Source organism: Microcebus murinus, chromosome 1 (genome assembly GCF_040939455.1).
Source record: "Microcebus murinus isolate Inina chromosome 1, M.murinus_Inina_mat1.0, whole genome shotgun sequence".
In the NCBI taxonomy this organism is placed as follows: Eukaryota; Metazoa; Chordata; class Mammalia; order Primates; family Cheirogaleidae; genus Microcebus; species Microcebus murinus.
Window position 1 is genome coordinate 67034864 of NC_134104.1, and position 21295 is coordinate 67056158.

At 34.8% G+C, this 21295-nt stretch overlaps 1 protein-coding gene across 3 annotated transcripts in view; it reads right to left on the reverse strand.

Moving 5' to 3' along the window:
• Positions 1-21295, reverse strand: part of ZNF148 (zinc finger protein 148) — a 134540-nt gene that overhangs the window by 38206 nt on the left and 75039 nt on the right. For all 3 annotated transcript variants that reach the window (XM_012780425.2, XM_012780426.3, XM_012780427.3), the window contains exons 5-7: positions 14675-14800; positions 4956-5079; positions 3553-3636 (exon numbers count right to left, since the gene is read on the reverse strand). In XM_012780425.2, the coding sequence (XP_012635879.1) occupies positions 3553-3636; positions 4956-5079; positions 14675-14800 (334 nt within the window). The remainder of the gene's footprint in view (positions 1-3552; positions 3637-4955; positions 5080-14674; positions 14801-21295) is intronic.

Consider the following 21295-nt stretch of genomic DNA (forward strand, 5'->3'; position numbering starts at 1 on the left):
AAATCAACTATGTCCTTGGTTTATAAAAGCCACAGAAGATTTCTTTATCATTGATCAGAGCTGCCAAGCAGGTAATGATTTTTAACCATGTTGCAAATGGAACAGAGAATGGGCTTGGGAGATCAGGGACTAGAAGAAGACAGTATAATGACCTAAAAGGATAAGACAGGCTGTTAGGAAAACAGAACCTAGCCGGCCCGGTGGCTCACGCCTGTAATCCTAGCACTCTGGGAGGCTGAGGCGGGCGGATTGCTCAAGGTTGGGAGTTCGAAACCAGCCTGAGCGAGACCCTATCTCTACCAAAAATAGAAAGAAATTAATTGACCAACTAAAATATATATACAAAAAAAATTAGCCAGGCGAGGTGGTGCATGCCTGTAGTCCCAGCTACTCGGGAAGCTGAGGCAGTAGGATCACTTGAGCCCAGGAGTTTGAGGTTGCTGCGAGCTAGGCTGACAACATGGCACTCACTCTAGGCTGGGCAACAAAGTGAGACTTGGTCTCAAAAAAAAGAAAAAAAAAAAAAGGAAAACAGAACCTCTAAGAGCTGACCACCTAACTGATTCTCACCACACAACCTTTGAGGGTCAGTTAGGTGACTATTATCTGCTTGACAATTTAAAAATGGATAGACATACAAAAAGTCTCTCTTATTGCCATAACTATTTAAATGTATTCTAAACTAAGAGCCTGCAAGAGAGAAAGACTTGACATAGGCAAACTTTAGGGCACTCACTTCCTCCAGAAAGAAAAGCCATTGAGAATATGAAAGAACAGCAAAAACAGAACAATAAATGATGGAGAAACTACTTGTGATTCTACATATATTTTCCCAAATAGATGTAACTTATAGGTAACTTGATTGCAAGACAAAAATATATTTTCTAAGTTTTAGTATCTTTAGAAAGAGACTATAAAAAGAATCAAGAACATGAAGTAAAGAAAGAAAAACTATCCCCTTATATCAGTTCCACCTAGGATGCAAAATGGGACAGAATTCAATCTCTCTTCAAAAGAAAAATTTTCTTTGTTAAGGAAACATAGTGACTGCTTTGCCTCTCAACTTCTTATCTTCTTCTAAACTATTCTCTATACGAGAACTCCAGCCTTAGCTTCCACCCCTTTTAGATGTTACTAAACACACAGGACAGCTTAGCCATAACTGGCTTAGTAGCAGAGCAAAACTCAAAAAGGCCAAAAGGTATTTTTCTGCTTCTAGTCCCATTCTGCGTAGTCCGTGATCTCACGTGTGTACTCTGGAGTCACAAAGACTTTAGATTATGTAAATTTAGAAAAGTTTCTTAACTTCTGTGTGCTTCCTACTACACCCTTATCTATAAAACGGGGATAATAATAGCTCCTGTTATTCAAGATTAATGTGGGGACTAAATGAACTATTCAACAAGACATTTAGCACAATTATCCGGTACTTAGTAAATCTTCAATAAACATTAACTACTCATTATATATACCCTGCCTAAATCCAAAATTTCGTCATGGTCTAATGCAGTTGCTTTCTAATCTGTGGGATTACAGCATTGTAACCAGCACATTAAAAAAAAAAAAAAATCACTAGAATAAAAGTATCAGAGTGCAATAAGGGTAAGTACTGCTTTGCAAATCTTTTTCTCAGACACACACCTACCCACCCACATATATATATTTCTTTTTCTTAATTTAGCCTTATGTGGCTTTTCCGTGATACCATCCTTAAGTAATTTTCAATGGACAGCACAGGTTTCTCTTCCTCGGGGCAAAACAATATTTTAAGCATTTTGTATAAAACTCTACAACACTTAATTACACTGTGCTTGTTTATATGTCTGTCTTTCCCATAAGAATGTAAATTCCAAAAAAACCACCTTATGTTATCTCCATTTCTGGTGCCTGAAAAATACTAGAGGCTCAGTAAAATTTTTGTTGTTCAATGAATAGATAACACATCAAAATCTAATAGGCATTAGCAACATACAAAAATATTTAACCACTATCATTATTATCCGATCAGGTTTTATTATTTTACTTACAGCTAAACTTAAATTTGTATTTAAATTTAAACACAAAATCCATAAAATTATCCTTTTTCCAACAGTGCCTAGTACTGCCCTTCTATCTGAAAGAGATGAATAAATGCCTACTTAAGAAACTGAAATGAATGATGTACAAAATGATCTTTAAAAAATAGAACATCAGCCTGGGCATGGTGGCTCCCGCCTCAAATCCTAACACTCTGGGAGGCTGAGGCGGGAAGATTGCTTGAGCTCAGGAGTTCAAGACCAACCTCAGCAAGAGCTAGATCCCATCTCTACTAAAAAGAGAAAAACTTAGCTGGGCAACTAAAAATGGAAAAATTTAGCCAGGCATGGTGGTGTTTGCCGGTAGTCCTAGTTACTCGGGAGGTTGAGGCAGGAGGATGGCTTCAGCCCAGGAGTTTGAGGTTGCTGTGAGCTAGGCTGATGCTACGGCACTGTAGCCCACGCAACAGAGCAAGACTCTGTCCCCCTGCCGCTGCCCGTCCCCCAAAACAGTAAAACATCAAGGCATTCAGCTGTGCTGCACAGCTGAAATTTTATTTAAGCAGACCAGCCACATTCATGCTTCTTTTTAGGGACAAAGAAAGTTGAAGCAGAGTTATAGGCAGAAAAGGTTCCTTCTATATGACAAACTGCCCAGTAACTCCTTATAACAGATACTGCAGGTACCATGACAACACATCTAAAGGAAAACACTTGAGTATTTAAAACAAAGAAATATGAAGAACTTTAATAATTTCAATAATTTTACATTATCACAATTCTCAATTCTATTTAAATATAAAAATCAAGTTCTACAAATTCACCAAATCAGATTTTATTCCATCACAAAAAGCAAAACACTGGAAATCAATTCTAAAGAAACACTTTTCGCCATGCTTAGTTAGAAGCAACAAAGATCAAAAGTTAACTATCTACTAAATCAAGTTATTTACAAAAGTTTTGACATTCGTCAAAAAAATACATATAAATAAATATTTGCTCTAAAATGAGACTTAGATTTTTAAGGTGTGGGTTCCTTTATACTGATCTTCTGGAATATTTATTTCTAAATCATTAACAACTTGACTGAGAAAATTTCCCCAACTTTTTAAGATTACATATCTATTGGTATGTTAGGCTATATATGAGAAAGAGAGAGAGTTATACCACTCACTCCCTCTTATAGCTCAGGCATTTTGCTTTCTTCCCCAGACTAATTAATATAAATAAGTTTACCTACTCTAAACTTGTTAAACACCTAAAGAAATAGCTATTTCAGAAAAGCTTCCTTCCTTTTGTCACTTTAAACATATTTTAAGTTATTACAAGACTCTACTTCAAAATAAATTATTGGGCTTGGACATTAAGGCCAAGTCTTAACAGTCAACATTGATTTACTAAAGGAAGAAAAAAGATAAACTGTGATTTACAATCTAAACCAATCAAAGTGGCAACAAGTTGTTGCTACTTATCAAAAATTCTTCGCTACATTGAAAATAGTCATTTTAATGATCCTAGTAAGGGTGGTAACACTCACCAGTATGAATCTTCTCATGTCTCTGTAGCAGGTACTTCTGTATGAAACGCATGTCACATTGACTACATTGAAATGGTTTTTCGCCTTAAAATAATTTCACATCCATAAATTAGTTATTGGATAAAACAACAGTTTTTAGTTACTGTTTCTGAGGAAAGATAAATCTTAAAAGCCCAAATTTTGGAAAATTCAAAATATCCACAAATCCTTTACATTGTTCATGAACTTAACAGAATTTTATTTCCTCTCAAATTTTCCCCCCAAATTTAAAAATGCATATTCTCACAAGCACATAAAAATGAGATTAAATTTGACCTATATCCTTCATGGAAATAAAAAAAGGAAATAAGTAAAACAATTTAAAATAGAATTTAAAAAATCATGGGATGAGAAAGGACTCTACAGGTTACCTATGTGTCTTAAATATCTGTCCTTCCTTTTTATCTGGAGGAAGAAGCACCCATCCTGTTCTCCATGGCTAAGCACCCCTTCCTTTATTCTTTCACCAATTTCCTTCAGAACCTTCAGAACTTTGTAAACATCCCTTTTTAAAATAATCCTGTCTCTTCAAACTTCCCCCCTCTGCTGAATCCTGTCCTTTTAAAGGAAGTATTTTTTGGTCTGTTCTATGCTGAGAAACCTTGTTTCAATCCTACAACATTCCTACCTCAGTACTGTCACTCCTTCTCTTTCACCACAACACCTTCTTAAAGAGTAGTCTACTCTAAGTCTCAAACTCTGCACCACCCACTTGTGGCTTAACCCTTATACTCTGCTTTCTGAAAAGCTACTTGTGATCTCCTTGCTATTGATTAAAGATTTTTTTCTCAGTTTTCTCTATCCCGAGGGTAGTGACATTATTGATCATGCCCTACTTGGAATTCTTTCTTCTTTCGGCCTCTGGGACACTATGTTTTCCTAGTTCATCAAACCTCCATTATTGCTCTTTTGCTCCTACAATTTATCTTAGACGTTTACTTTGTTTACCCAAAGGTCTGCAATCAGTCTTTAGTTCTGTTCTTCAAAACTTCATGATCTTAGCTATAATTTTTTGTATTTAATTTCCAAATCCATATTTCAAACTGTCTAGACATCTAGCACAAAAAAAGAATGTTGATAGGCTTTTAATAATACACTCCTTAATCATTTCTCTAACTAAAAGGAGCACATTAGCCAAATAAGTGTCCAATAAGGACTATTCTAGTTAATTTTACACATCCATGCTAATTGTTTTCTCACTTGAGAGTTTCCCTGGTTTCCTTATGACATTCTGGCCCATGAAATCTCTGATTTGGAATGCCAGGTCAGCTACACTCTTAGGAATGAATGATGTTTATAAGAAGATGAAAATAACAAAGATAATAATTTTAATGGCCATAAGCCCATTTTAATTCAAGAAATACCTGTATGAATGAAGACATGTCTCTGTAAGTGATAGTTCGTTCTAAAGGCAGCATTGCAGTGCTCACAAACGTGAGATTTAGGGGTTTTCAAACCAAGTGATCCATCCTCATTTATTGTAAGGATCTAGTTTAAAAAAAGGCAAAAACAAAAGAAATAAGTTTTTAAAACGTAATTAAATACTAATTTTTTAAGAAGATAATGCAAACAATGGTCACGAGATATAATGAAATATTTTTTCTTAAATCATCTTGAAAAGACTACTAGAATAATGTTATTATTAATTGTAGGAACGTACAATGTAACTCAGAACGGGAAAAATCACTAATAAAACCTTGGAAGCTGGTTAAGTAAGATCTTACCATTCTGCCTCCTCCCTTATAATGCCAACACCTAATGGAGTCCCTATGTGTTTTCTTTGCAAGGGTGAGCACAGGTCTATTTTCAATTTCAAATTTTTATATATACAGGGAAAAAGTCTTAAGTTTTACACATGACCTAAATATCAATAAATATGGGACAGGTTAAACAAATCATAGAAAATGAATACAATTTAATATTATCTGGCTATAAAATGAGAAAGCACTCTATATACTATGTAAAAAGAGAACCGGAATTTGTTAAGTAAAAAAAAAGCAAAGTTTAGAACTCAATGTATAATTTTGCTAATTTTTGTATATAAAAGAATACATATAAATATATTTGGCTTGTATATACATTAAAAACTACTTGAGAAGGATATATATAAAATGTATATAATCTTGATTATGATGGCTAGAGAACTAGGTAAAGTGGGAGGGAGACTTGGCACTGATTATATACTTAAAATATTTTGGGGGACTCGGTACAGTGGCTCCCACCTGTAATCCCAGTACTTTGGGAAGCCAAGGTGGGAGGATCACTGAAGGTCAGGAGTTTGAGAACAGCCTGCACAAGAGTGAGACCCCATCTCTTAAAAAAAAAATGGAAAAATTAGCCAGCAAGGTGGAGGGTGCCCATAGTTCCAGCTACTCTGGAGGCTGAAGCAGGAGGTTCACTTGAGCTCAGGAGTTTTGAGGTTGCAGTGAGCGATGATGATACTACTGCACTCTAGCCAGGGTAACAGAGCAAGACCCTGTCTCACACACACACACACACACACACACAAAAATGAACCATGGAAGTGCTTACTTATTACAAGAAGAAGAAAGAAGGGAGAAGGAAGAAGGAAGAAGAAGAGGAGAAACTAAGTTTTCAATAATAAAGTAGAATTTGAAGGCTGTTTCATTCCAGGATCTCCAAGGTTATTCTAGGGCAACTGAAGTGTTAAAACATATTCCTAAAAATAATTCTCAAATAAATAAATTAGAGGTGGGTATGGGGAAGGAAGATAGGAGACAAAGAAATCAACCTTATCTTCCTGGGCTTCTTGAGACTGAGAACATTGTGTGCCTGATCTGGATGGTACCAGAGAGAAACTCACCTTGGGCCTCGTGCATTCCAATCTATCTACAATGTGTTCAACATGAAACATTAAGCTGCCTCTCATCAGACATGTGGCAGAGTGAAAAAATAAACAATTTCTTTTTCATTATTGAGGAGAACAAAAAGATAGCAGAATATGACATGAAGATGCAAAGAAAACTAGGAGATAAAATCAGGAGGGCCATGGCCAGTGAGAGGGAAACAATGCTGGAAGTAGGGGCATACAGAATGGGAGCTAAGAAACTGTGTCCAACATACCGTGTTTCCCTGAAAATAAGACACTGTCTTATATTTATTTTTCCTCAAGAAGACACCCGAGGGCTTATTTTCAGGGGATGTGTTATTTTCCCCTCAAAGCCTCAGCTTGCAGCACGCACAGGATGGCCAGGACCTGATAGGGGGAGCCCTCTGGGATAGGAGCTGTCAAGATGGGGCAGATGAGAAGGGCTGCTCCTCGTCTTTACTGCTCCGTCACGAAATGCATGGGTTGTGCAGACACACTGCGCAGCCACGCCCATCACTAGGTCTTATTTTCGGGGTAAAGCTTATATTGCGCACACGCTTCGAAATCCTGCTAGGGCTTATTTTATGGGTAGGTCTTATTTTCAGGGAAACATGGTAGGGTAGAGAAATCTGGGAAGCATCTTGATTAATACAAAGGACTGTGAAAACACACAGCTATGACCCCTTCTTAAACCTAGAAAAGGAGAGCAAGTAAGGGGAAAGGCTTTAATCATTAAAAATATTTTTAACTTTAAATTCAGGAAGACAGTTCAGCCTATACTATATGCAAATCCATGGTAATTATTATACAAATTATACAGGGCATTTGGGTTCTGGGCAAACTGCCATGTGGTCAACAATGCTTCAAAGTCTATGCACCAAAGTCATAGAAGGGAAGGAAACATTTGGCAGGAGCATGGAAGTGGGTGTCACAGCTTCCTGAAGAGAGTCAGTGAAAATGAAAAGTTTCATCTCTGGCCAGTTCAAAGTTTTTTCAACTCCTTCAAGTCACATAATAATATGCACATTAACACTATGCAAAAAGAAAAAAACACAAAATCTTTCAAAATACAATTCAAAATATTTCTAATAAAAAACAAAAAGGTATTAAATATTTTGTATAAAATGGAACTAAAACAAGATAGTACCAGGTATTTTTTTTTCACATACATTGATAACAAGTAAGAAAATGCAAGTGCCAAAAAACATGGCAGTTTAATAGTTGCTATGTTTTCTGTGGCATAGCAACTGCAAGGAAAGGCTTTGTAAGGAACAAATCTGGCCCAAGTTGCTTAAATGTGAAACGGATGTAATCCTTGACTGTACAAAGCCCTTTTATAAAGTGTTTAGGAGTTCTAGGTCATTGTTTTCTGGCACTGGAGGTAATGCTGCCTTTGATTATGGAATCAAGTCTTAATTCAAGGTGAATTTTACAGATGAAACAGCTACCACTGCCTTGTGGATAAATACACAGAAAGATCTAGCATATTTATAAGTTCAAAGAAAAAAACTACCAAATTCTTGGACATTTTATATTTTCTTTTCTTAGGCCATGGTAACAAACATCTTTGTTTAAAGGACACAGAGTAAAATTCTCCTTGCCTCAGATGAACACCAATGGTCCTTGCAATTTGTACTCTGTTTTAAATATATCCACCTGATTTTGTCTGTTTTATTCACTACTATAGTCCTAGTGTTCAAAATGGTGTCCAGAGCACAGTGGAGACTCTATACCTGTCTGACACGGCTGCCTGCTATTCACACCAAACTTCCCTCACAGCTTATCACTTTTATTCTTTTAAAAGTTTGATAAAAGCAATACTTTTCAATTTTTCAGTCTTCAGAACAATGAGTACTGCCACAGAGAAGTGGGTATGTAAAGTACAAAGTCCCTTGGGCAGAACAGAAAAAGCACATTAATGCAGGCAAAATTTTCTTCTTGGTATAGACCTGGATTCTTTTCTTGTTCATGTCCTCTCAAGATCTTTTAGTAGTATGTGATTTACCAGGTAAGTGTGTTTGCCTTAGAGATCAGCAGTCTCATATGCTACTGGTACCATAAAATACTTCTGTTTTTCTTTTTTCCTCTCAACTTACAAACACCAATACAAATGAAGAATATAACGTTAAAAAATTTAAATTCTAGGATATCTGCTATAGCATCTCCAGATGCTTTATCTTGGCTCCTATCACTGCTACTTAAGGAGAAATATGGTATATTATGAAGACCAAGCAATCAGGCTTTACCAAATGGAGAAATTAGTAATTGCCAGGTGGTCCAAAGGTAGTGAGTTATCTCACTTGATTGTTCAGTTACAGATTAAACTCCTTGTTCTACTACTTTTCCCCCTCCTCACTACTGCACTTGACTAGTCTTAAAAAAAAGAAAAGAAGTTAGTAATTGCCTAAATAATACCCAACACATTTGATTTTTTTAAATCTGTTCAACAAATTTAAAACAGATTTTACAGAAAAAAAATGTCAATATCTACTGGAACTCCTAAGTTAATCTGCTTTCTCAGTGTCATAGTCCACTGTAGATATATTTTTTGAGAAAAATATGTTTCCAGCTAGCTACACACACACACACACACACACACACACACACACACACACACACACACAGTGAAAGTTATCTTAAAAAATACACCTGTTTTCATCAGGCAAAGCCCTAAGCTCTGCCTATTCATTTGAGAGAATTTTCACTCCTTATGGGTAAGTGCCACCTAATAACTAAAACCTGACACCTCTCAATAGAAAAGGTTCTGCTCTCTTAAAAAGGCAGACATGATTTTTCACATTCTATTTATGTACTACTAAAATTACTAAGGCATATTTTAAATTAATGACTACAGGTTTTATCACACATTCCTGTTATAAATCTATCGAAATCAACTCTTAAACCCAAAAGACAACATAGTTTAACTTTCTCACCTATTCTGAGACGTTTTACTGCAACTGAAGGTGGGAAGTGAGTTTTTATAATTCCCTTTATTATAATTATAATTCCAAATCAACTTAGAAATGGCAGAACAGTGCAACTCCAAAGACATACAACAAAATAACAAAGTTGTCTAGAGGAATAAGTATTCTGACATCTTGACCATCCTAGTTACTGCTAATATCCTATCCTCGCATTGTCACTTTCTTTCATTCTTCAGGATTTTTTATTGTCCCCCAATACTAGATTGTATTCATTACCAAATTTCATTTTAAAATAAAGCTTTAACAGCACCAGAACATGAAATTCACTGTGTCATAAGCATGGTATAACATAATGACCCTGAGTTTTAGAAAAGGTTATTTCTTTCCTGTTTCCTGAATATTAGGCAAAGAAGTATATGATATCTTCAAAAAAAATTGCATCAGGATTTTTTTAAGTTATGGTTCAGTTTTGTGAAAAAACAATTTACCTAGAACACATAACTCCCTGGGAAAATCAGATAAATAGAATACTAACATATTATTTTGTTAATTTTCTTCCTTCACATTTTCTCTTAAGTATTATTCCATATTTCCTGCTTTCATCCCTAGACTTCAAGGTAATACATAGTAGAAAGCATAACAAATGTCTGGTACATTTATTGCTCTGCACCACTTAATTAAATTTTCCTCATTTTATGTTTTTCAATTTTAAATCTTTTTGATACCAAAGTCTCAACTCTTTTCTGGGAACCAAGGGTATATAATAAATTGCTGGGAAGACAGTCTCTATATAATTTATCATCTATTTGTTGTATGGAATATGTTCTTCCTTCCTGAGTTCAACATAACTTTGAATAATCAATTTTTATTCAGACCACCTAAAATATCATAATACGCCCAGTTCCTTTCTTCAGCACCTGATAAGCAATACTGGCATAAAAAAGGCACTCAAATTATTTGCTAAATAAATGAAAAAGAAGATGCATTTCAGAATACAGAGACATAAAGTACCCTGCTCTCTCTTAATCGATCTTAAGGAGTTTGAAGAGATCTATAAAATATATAGAATACTGGATTAAGATAAAATTGTTTTATTTTACTGAAAAAAATTCTTAGAATTCATTAATGTTAGCAACAATCCTCATAAAACTCTTCTGAGGTGAAAAACATTATCTCCTAATTCATATAACAAGCCATTATCAAAGTCAGGTAGTAATATCTCATTTATCCAGAAATTTCTAGTATCTAGACTTAAATGTACATCATAATCACCTTTGCTCTTATAGATGGAAACCCCCTGAATATGGACCTCCAGGAACAGACCATGGGCATCTATGGAAAAAGCCCTATGGGTGATTAATGCAGAGCCAGGAGGGAGAACCACAGACCTGAACACTCTGAGACTGAATTAAGTCTATCTAGATTGTTCACACACTTCTAATAATATAATCTGTGGTCCTAATCCACAACAAAACAAAAACATAATCAAATGGGCAAAGGAAAGTGCTGTTAAATGGCCACACAGATATAGCAATGCAAAAATAAATAAATAGCATGTCATTAAGGAATGAGAATAAAGTAATTATAATTGGTAAAACACTTAAAGTAAAAAACAAACAAACAAAAGACTTAAAATCTAGCAGTCAGGAGTTTTCATGGTAATGGGGGAAAGAACTGTAAAATCTCAGTCCTCCCAAAAGGACTCACTGTAATACCTGATTAATTTTAACATTTATGTCAGCCCCAAGACATTAAAGGCTGAATTATGTTCAACTGCATTATATTTAAAACGAAAAAAGGATTTCCAAAAGACTGGTTAAAATAAAATGAAATCTGACATTTAAAAGGGCAAGCTTCTATTATGTAGAAAATTTACTTTCATAAAAAAGCTTATTCCATGGTAGTAGCATATATTTGGACCTAAATAATATCTCCTAGCTCAATTATCCTCTTCTTCATCAGACATGTTGCCAAGTTTATTTTGGCAATTTTCAAATATTAAAACCTACCTTAAAATGACTAAGCTTTTCCACTGCGCCTAAGTCCCCCGCCACCCCGCTCTGTCCCCCACATAAAGATGACTAGGCCTTGCCATATTTGTTCAGAAAGCAATTATTCCTTACAATCCACGGCAACTAGAGATGGCATAACAATACAATATTTCTTCTCACCATAAAGCTTATTGTGAAGAGAGCCACATTTATACGGATGGATATGAGATCTGATATTTTTACTAAAATTCCATCATATTATTTTATATTTCCTGTGCAGATCCCTAATCTGATACAATGGTGACACATAATCAAAATATTCATAATGGCAAAATTTAAGAAAGGTACTGGAGGAAAGTGAAGTCCTCTAAGCATAATAAATTATAATTCTTTATGAAACTTAAAATTGTTAAGGCATTTAAAGTAAGAAACACTACATTGTTTTATAAACATGAGAGAAACTTCTCTTTCTCTTCATATAAAAGGGCAGACCAAGATACTTTAAGAAAAGATCTAAGTGTAAATTTTTAAACACATACCTGAGAATATATAAAATAACTCACTGGTTATGTCTCAAAGTTTTAAGACTTCAAACATAAAAAACCATTCACCTGGAGATTGTAGACCAGTATGAAACACAGTCCACCACTCCCTGTCCCATTAAATTTAACATGCCAGGACAATTTTAAAATAACTGCTTTGCTATTCTTACACCCCCCATCTGCTGCACATTATTTCTAGTCACTTCATCTTCCTAAGACTTTCCTAAAAAGACTACCCTAAAATATTTTTTCATTCACGTCTGTAATCCTAGCAGTCTGGGAGGCCAAAGCGGGTGGATCGTTTGAGCTCAGGAGTTGAAGACCAGCCTGAGCAAGAGTGAGACCCTGTCTCTACTAAAAATAGAAAGAAATTAGCTGGAAATCTAAAAATATATACAAAAAAAATTAGCCAGGCATGGTGGCGCATGCCTGTAGTCCCAGCTACTCGGGAGGCTGAGGCAGGATTGCTTGAGCCCAGGAGTTTGAGTTTGCTGTGAGCTAGGCTGACGCCACGGCACTCTAGCCAGGGCAACAGAGTTAGACTCTGCCTCAAAAAAAAAAAAAAAATTTTTTTTTCATATACACTATACTCAAAATATGCCAAATCTGTCCTCTGGCCACTACATAGATATATAAATATTTAAATAATACCTTTAGAAATATTATAAAACAATACTTCATAAGTGAGTTCATCTTAAATTAGACAACCAAAACAGCTTAAGCCCTCTAAAAATCTGATCTATATTTAGAAACACCTAAGACATAACATCAAATAAAGATTCCAACACCCTACTAGAAGACAATAATTTGAAGATAAAATTTTAGTGAGAATTTCAGAAAGACATTATACTAAAGAACAGCACCAGAAAAAACATGGTAATAAAATATCCAGGAAAATGTAGAATTATACATATAATGTTGTTTTTAATGACTTGAAATAAATGAACCAGATTCCCCACAGATCAGCAGTGAACCCAAAGTAACATAATCACTATCACAAACAGTTTTAGAAATTATTTTTTTCCCTTAAATTCTGGAACTTGACTTATCCATTAATGTAAAGAACAACAAAAAAGTATCAATTACTGAGAAAAACATTAAGACTGGCAAGAAAAGAAAAAGAGGGCAGAAAGAAAGGAAGGAAGGAGGGGGGGAAGGAGATTTCACAAATATAAAATGCCAATGAAAAGCAGAAGTTTACTGTGACCAGAAACTAAAGAAATTCAAAATTAAACTACAATGAGACTCATCTTAAGCTATAAAAAGCAAAATCTGATATTCAAGGCCAGTGAGAGTGCAGACAGGTATACCTGAGGTCTACCGAAGATAGGAATGTAATTGGTACAATGTTTCCAGAAGGAGTAACATTATAAAGAAACCTTTTTAAAAGTTCACACCCTTTGATTCAACAGTGCACAAAGATAAATACATAAATATTTCAAGTGCATTATGATTTAAAATGGAAACAAAAATACAACTTTCCAACAAAATAATAATGACCAATACAATAATCATTAAATATAACATGATCTATTAAAAAATACATTATGCAGCTAATAAAATGTTTATAGAAACAATAACTTTAAGTATAAAAATAGCTTACATATACTTTAAATGCTAAAAATCAGGAAATTAAATTGATATTCATATCTGTATACCTATCCACACAAATTTGAAAAAAGACAGAAAGGGAAAAAGGCAGAAAATCAAAGTAGTAATGTAACCATGGTTTTAGTCTCTGTATTTTTCAAAACTTGCTACAGTAGGCATTCTTATGTAACTTAAAAGTAATGGTGTATGCTGGTAAATATTTAACAACCAGTTAAGGGAATCAGGCAGTAGGGAAGTATTTGCTGATTTCTGTGGTGTAAATATTCCTACCATGGATAATTATAAGTTACCAATGGTTTTAGCAACTGGCTTGCAAAATTTCTGAAAATTTAGCAATCAAGCCAGTACAAGCTGGCTCCAGCACACAAAAGTATACAAAATATATAATAAGTAATGATTATGATTTCAAATCACAAATACAAAAAAGCAGTCAACAACAAAAAAATCATGTTATAATATAATCTTTTTTAAAAAGCCTTCTTCATTCATTACATGAGAAGAAAGAAGATGAAAAATAACTATAAAGATGCAAATACACCGCAGAGGTTCAGAGAATTCCTAAGAATACAAAAATGCTATATATAGTCAACTATTACCATACTTAAAAATAAATAAATAAACAAAAACAAAAATAACAGGTAACTCCTGGCAGTATTTACTTGGCCATTTGTTTATTTACTAGTCCATTCATTCACCCATAAAATATTTACTGAGTATGTATTATGCCTCCTAGGCTCTTGGGATACAGCTGAGAATAAAATAGTCTTTGTCCTCATGGAGCTTACATCCTATTATAGGTATTTCACACTTTTTCCTGACGAATAACTGATATTAAGTTTTCCTGAAGCCTTAATATTAAGATAAGTAAAACTAATACGAATAAGAAACAAGGGCACTGTGTACCATGTTAGTTTTTAGAGAAAAGAGACATAAGAAAGGTTCACTTTTAGAAAAAAGGATGTAGTGAAAGAGAAATGAAAAAATTGAAAGCAATGGCCCACCACCTCCATGTAGGCATGCATCCTTTCCCTCCCTCTTGGTGAAGGGGTACAGCATGCCAACTTTACTAAACTATGTGCAACTTGCACACCTGCCTTAAGGTCTAGCCAGGCTCCTGCCTATGAGATTAGCCAATATTTTAAGATTAAGAGGTTAGCAACCACCACCTTAATTACGTTTTCTTACTTTTGCAGGAGAACGTTGTTTCCGTTTCTTCTTTTTCTGTAAGTCTACTGGCTCTCTGATCTGCTTTTTGTCTCTCATCAGCTGCTCAGATACATCAGTAAAAGTAATTTCCTGCTTTACACTTATCTGTTTAAAAAAAAAAGCCGATTTTAGAAATGAATAAAAAGTCCATTGTGACAAAAAAGCCATTGTTGACTCTTTTGCTAAATCTACATATAGGTGCTCCCAGAATGACTATGTGTGCGCCAACTAAAAAGAGTGGTACAGAATTCATAAATAGGCAATTGAGAAATAAGAATCAAGAGTATATAAACTAAGGGATAAACTAAGATTTTTTTTTTAAATCTACCTGAGAAAAAGATTAAAAATGTCATAGGGAAAGATGATCATAGAACCTAGCAGAATACAGTAAAAGTCAGGATACTGCAACATCAATTTCATTCTCACATTTAAGGAAACTGATGAAGTTAAAAGTACCAAAAAAAAAAAAGTCACGTTCCAAATATCAATAATATATTAGGAGATAAAGGGTATTTAAAGACATCTCTATGGGCTTTCTCTTTACTTGTAAAATACTCAGAAAACACAAAATTCTAAATGATGATCACATCAAAAGAAAGGTGAAGGCCGAGCATGTTGGCTCACTCCTGTAATCCTAGCACTCTGGGAGGCCAAGGCAGGAGGATCACTCAAGGTCAGGAGTTCAAAACCAGCCTGAGCAAGAGCAAGACCCCCGTCTCTACTAAAAATAGAAAGAAATTAATTGGCCAACTAAAAATATATAGAAATATTAGCTGGGCATGATGGTGCATGCCTGTAGTCCCAGCTACTCGGGAAGCTGAGGCAGGAGGATGGCTTGAGCCCAGGAGTTTGAGGTTGCTGTGAGCTAGGCTGACGCCACAGCACTCTAGCTGAGGCAACAGAACAAGACTCTGTCTCAACAAAAAATCAAGGTGAAGTTAAACTAACAACAAAAATTGAATTATCTTTATGCTCAACATTTTTGACAAGATCTTAGCCAGTATTTTCCTGGGTTCTACAACAAACCGTCACCAAACATGTGTTTATAGAATTGCATATGATTTTAGGCTACTACTCTGTACAAGACATGATGTTAACTACATAATAGAGAAATATGACAAAAATATTAAGATTTCAACAATGTTATCACATCCTTAGATCTTAGTTCTGAGTTGCTTGTCCTAAAACAAAACCAAAAACAAAAACCAAGGTTCTAAGATCACTAAGAGTAACCCTTATGTCTCATCAGATTTATTGGTGTTCATTCAATCATCCCCTCCTCACTGCTACATTTTCAGTCTACCTTAAAAAAAACCCACAAGAATCTTAAAACTAAGAAACTTTCAACAGGCTATATAAAATACAGCAAAACTCTTTGAGAATAATCCAAGAAGTACAATGTGCTAATGGCTATATTTTTAAAAAACACTAAAAACCAGGGTGTACAAGATTGTGAATATCTTACAGATTCATAATATAAAGTTAGAAGACAGTTGTATAGAAAGGGTTCATGAGGAAAACAGCCAGGGATTTCACAATGGCAGAATGAGGAGTGGAAGCTTTCATGAATTCCCAAAATGCAGGCAGTGAGAGAATCATAAATCAAGAACCTTGGCACAAAAACATGATATAAATGATTATTTAGCTAATACTTCTATCCAGTTATAGTGACCACTCTTATGGCTTCTTTTGGCATCAATTATTTAGAACACAGAATGGTAAAATCACCACCACCAAGGTTCTGCAAGTGGTATCTACTAAAATAGATACCTCTGAAGTGGTATCTGCCTCTGAAGTGGTATCTACTAAAAAGCAAGTACTTGGACTGGGTATGAGACAAGGAGAGATGACAGAACATCTAAGCAGCTGTGGAATTGCTCCATCCTAATTTGAAAAGGCACCAAAAAACAGCTTAAACAGTTCTGTCATCTTATAAATTGCAAAGAAACCACAGAAATGTAGTATGCAGCAAAAAGAAACAAAGGAACTCTTTTTAGCAAAAGTATCAAGTACAGACAGATTCATAAATAAGCTTTGTGGTTAATAGCTATTCATAAACCAAAGAAGAGCCTTTATATGCAAACAGTAAAAAGAATGATTAATATGTGTATATCTGAACCAGCTATTCCACATATATATGGAAAGTAAATCACATTAATACTATCATTTTCAATTATAAGGTATACTTTTAACATTATGAAAGCACAAATTCAAACCTAGAAGTATCTGTGGATCAAAGAATAGTGAATGTTAATAGACACATAGCAAGTTACATTTTCAGAATGCTCAAATAGGTTTATTATCCATAATGGAATTAAGTAATCTCCTTTCTATGTAACTTTTAACTTTAAAGAAAGTGTGTGGTTCATCCTAAAGTGCTGTGAAAAGATGCTGGTAAATCCAAAAACACAAAGAGATGGCATGATAATGATAAGAGAGAAGAAAGAATGAACTGCAAAAAGGCTAGAAAAACTTAAGCCTTTTTTGGCCCAAGCAAGATTACAATAATCTATAAAAATAAAAAAACTTTTTATTCATAGCAAAAGAGATAATTCATTCATAAACTATCTACCCTTTCCTTGAGAACTCTCTTTAAAAGAAAAACATATTCTCAGTGTTACTTCACACACAAAATAAACCCAAGTATAATTAATCAAAAGCAGGCATCAGCAGATGGGTAATGTTTGAAAAGACAGGTTTGTAGGATTTTTGAAACACATTCATTAGAGTATCAAGAAAAACCTAAGAAAGTATCAAGAATAGTCTAGGAAATATGTCAGATTTTTAAAAAACAAAAACAAATCTTCTGGTTTCTTCCCCATCATTTGAGCTGTACCATTTCACCCAGTCCTATTAACACCCTCATGCCTGTGTGAGGACCTGAATTTCAAAATGCTGCCCCCACTACCAGACCAGAAATACCATCACGACCACCAACCACCACCCTACCCATCCTGCCATAATCAGATTTGACTAAATCCAGACATTTATCATTCTAAAGCTCTAAGACACCTGCTCATCCACTGACCCAAGATACCTTTGGGCATCCCACTTTGAAACTACAGAAGCCACAAGACATGACTCCCTTTTCTTATCTACCTTCTATACTAATCTAATTTCCTCCCAACATACTCAGAAATAGAGTCCTATAGTATCATGTTTTCTTACCCCTTGCCACTGCCTTTGCTGGTCTTTCTTGCAAGTTCCAAAACAGATCTCTTAATTATCATGACATTTTTCTCATTTTCAATCTCTTCCTCTTTATCCTCCTGACTGTATTGAAAAAATCTTTCCTTTAATTCTAATCACTAACTCAAGCCCAGAATCCAGAATGACTTTCTTTTCCAAGACTTATTTAATTTCTGGCCTTAAGATAAATAGTCTTATTTAACTATTTCATGTATGCAAATATTGTCTTGATAGGTTAAAGTAAGATATTCTTTGTTGATATTTTCCATAATAGCTTTCAATTATTTATTCATTCAACAGCTATTAAGTGCCTGCTCTGTGCTAAATTCAGTCAGGCTAAAATATTATAACAAAAACATGTACTGAGATTCTAATACGTGCAAAGTATCATTCTAGATACTAAGAACACACTCTAAATATGAGATCGCCTTTTCAAAGGTCTTAAAATGTAGATGCAGAGTTTTGATGCATTACCAAAGAACCCAAACTACTAATTAAAGACAGCACATGTAACACTCTAACTAAATGAATGGTACACAGAATAAACACAAGAATTCAAAAGGAGAAATGAAGAAGGTTTGAAACATAGGCTTTATGGATGAAACAAGAGACTGAATCAGAGCTGCAAGTGTATCATATATATCCTCCCTTTTTCTTTTTTCTTCAAAATCTACTACTTTTCCCAACTTCTTTCTTCCAGACTCAATAATGTTAAGTGATATAACAAATAAATGTACCTAAAACAATGTTACCAGACATAGTATGTGATGAATAAATATTTCTTTTGGTTTGCAAATTTTGTGCTATCCCCTATCCCCACCTCCCAAACAAGAAGGTAACTGACTCCTTGGCATTTTGGACTCTTCCTCCTCTTCATTGTCAATATCCTCTACCTATATCCAGTGACATCCATTTCACATCAATTAATCTTACCAACATCACTGATGTAGAGTATTATCATCTCCTGATATATTCTTCCACAAATAAATACAAAACTTTTTGTCATTTTCCCAGTGAGGAATCTGCAATTCCATGCTGCTGCCAATGCTATCAATTATAAGCTCCCCAGCTAAGCTTTCATGATTTTATATGATCTATTTTACAGAAAAGTCCTTGGTCACTTCGCAGAAGGATATGTCCTTACCATCTCTCCTTTCCATTTCTGGAGCCATGTGTTCCTATTAATTTTCAATTTCAATTTTTAGTATTGTACTCATTCTCCCACCCGATTAAGTAAAAGAAAGGTGTCATTCTGCCTTCCTCTATACTCTGCTACTAATTCCATTCCCACCCATCTTCAAGGCTCTGCTTATTCACTGCCTCTCTTAAAAAGTCTCCCTGACTCCATCAGCTGTGTCTTCTCTTAAAAGCAGACTCAAATTTCCTCTATAAAATAAATTCTTGTGGACCAAAATTTTTTCAACTGCTATCCTTCTTCTTTTGGACATTTTGAAAGAATAATCTGTAGTCAGCAGAAAGAGATAAAATAGCTGTCCCTAAATTTAGAGAAATGGTTATTCTAAGAGTAAAAATAGTACAGAACCATATTTTTAAAAAGATGTATTTAACTGTCACTAGAAAGAACCTGTTTCAAAACACTGCCTAGGAAACACCCAAGTTGAATCAAGGTGACCAAAGTATAACAAGTATTTAAATGTAAAGAGAAAGATGTAACACAATTAACTGTACTGCATATTGTCTAAAGAAAGAATGCTAGCAATATTTGAGGGTATCACAGAGTCTGGAGTGTAGAGTCTAGAAAGGAGAAATATAAGAACAAGAGTATATAACTCTGTGTGTGTGCATATGTATCTATATTTCCTGTATGTGCTTGTGTATCCATCTTCCCAGGATGGATCTGGCAAGAGCAGTTAAATGTAACTAGCCAAAATGAAGACTACAAATTCCAAACTGACAAATCCACAGCACAGTGCAGGGAGGTGAAGCAGTACACTGATGCACAGACCTTTGTGAACCATATCCCTTCCCTTCTGCTAGACCCATAATTGTATGCAAGACTTTGAAAACAGCTACATTTGTTGGGGGAGAAAGTCCATAGCTGTCTTTTGATTTTGAAAAGTTTCAGGGATCCACAACTGGAAAAAAACATTCTGATCTACTTCTCAATTACATTTTTCAACTACAAATTTACCATATGGTTGCTATATCAACATCTTATTATTTAGATAAAGGGCTCAAATAAAGTTGCCTTACCTTAAACAGTGCTACCTATCTCTATCCTTCTTAGATATCCTATTCTTCCAATTTGCCTAAAATTAAAGAATATAAGTTTTCTCTTTTTCCTCATGGCAGTTCTAGATCCATCTTTCCAGTAATATATGCCTTTATTTTATGACAGTTTCAATAAATCTACAGCAGTGGTTCTCAAAGTGTAAGGACTCCTGACGGTCCCTGATACCCTTGTAGGTAGTCCATGAGATCAAAACTACTTTCATAATAATGCCTAGCTTTTTTTAACTCTCCTTCTCTCACAAGTATACAGTGGCATTTTACAAAAGCTACATGACATGTCCCCATGAACAGAATATATCACTACAGATATGAGAATCCAGTTAAATTAAGCCAAACAATAAGGAGTTTTGCAAAAATGTAAAGCAATTCCCTCCTCCCACTAAATTTTTTGTTTTAGAATATGGGGTTACTTTTTCACTAAAAATGTTATATGTTATATGCTAAGGGAATCCCAGCACTTTGGGAGGCTCAGGCAGGAGGACTGCTTGAGGTCAGGAGTTCCAGAATGGCCTGGACAACATAGCAAGATTTCATCTCTATTAAAAAAAAAAAAAAAAAAAAAAAAATTACTCCTAAAACATTGTGTTCTTGAAGGAAAAAAAATTAGTGAGTTTTATTGTTATTTTTAAATTAATAAACAAAACTTCAAATTCCTCAACTTTAATTTCTAGTATATTAAATGCTGGTATGCATAACCAATATAAGCAAAAGCTTTTAGGAGTTCTCATAATTTTTTAAGAGTATAAAGTGGTCCCAACCCCAAAACATCTGGAAACTGCTCATTTAGATACATCTTAACTATACTTTGCATCCCCTTCCTCTCTTCCACTCAATCTCTTCTAATACAGATGCCTGGCCTGGGCCCCAGCAACATGAAGAAATTAGTATAGATGCTATGTCCATGTGTGGGTTAATAGACATACATATATTTCCTAGCTTGATCAGCTGAGATCACCAAGAAGCAACGATACCCAATACAGCTAGCACCAAAACTTAGTTTCTAAATACCATTACCCAAATAAGAAACAGGCTAGGCAGGGTGGCTCACATCTGTAATCCCAACACTTAGGGAGGCCGAGGCAGGAGGACTGCTTCAGGCCAGGAGTTCAAGATTAGCCTAGGCAAAATAGAAAGACCACAGTTCTACAAAAAAACAAA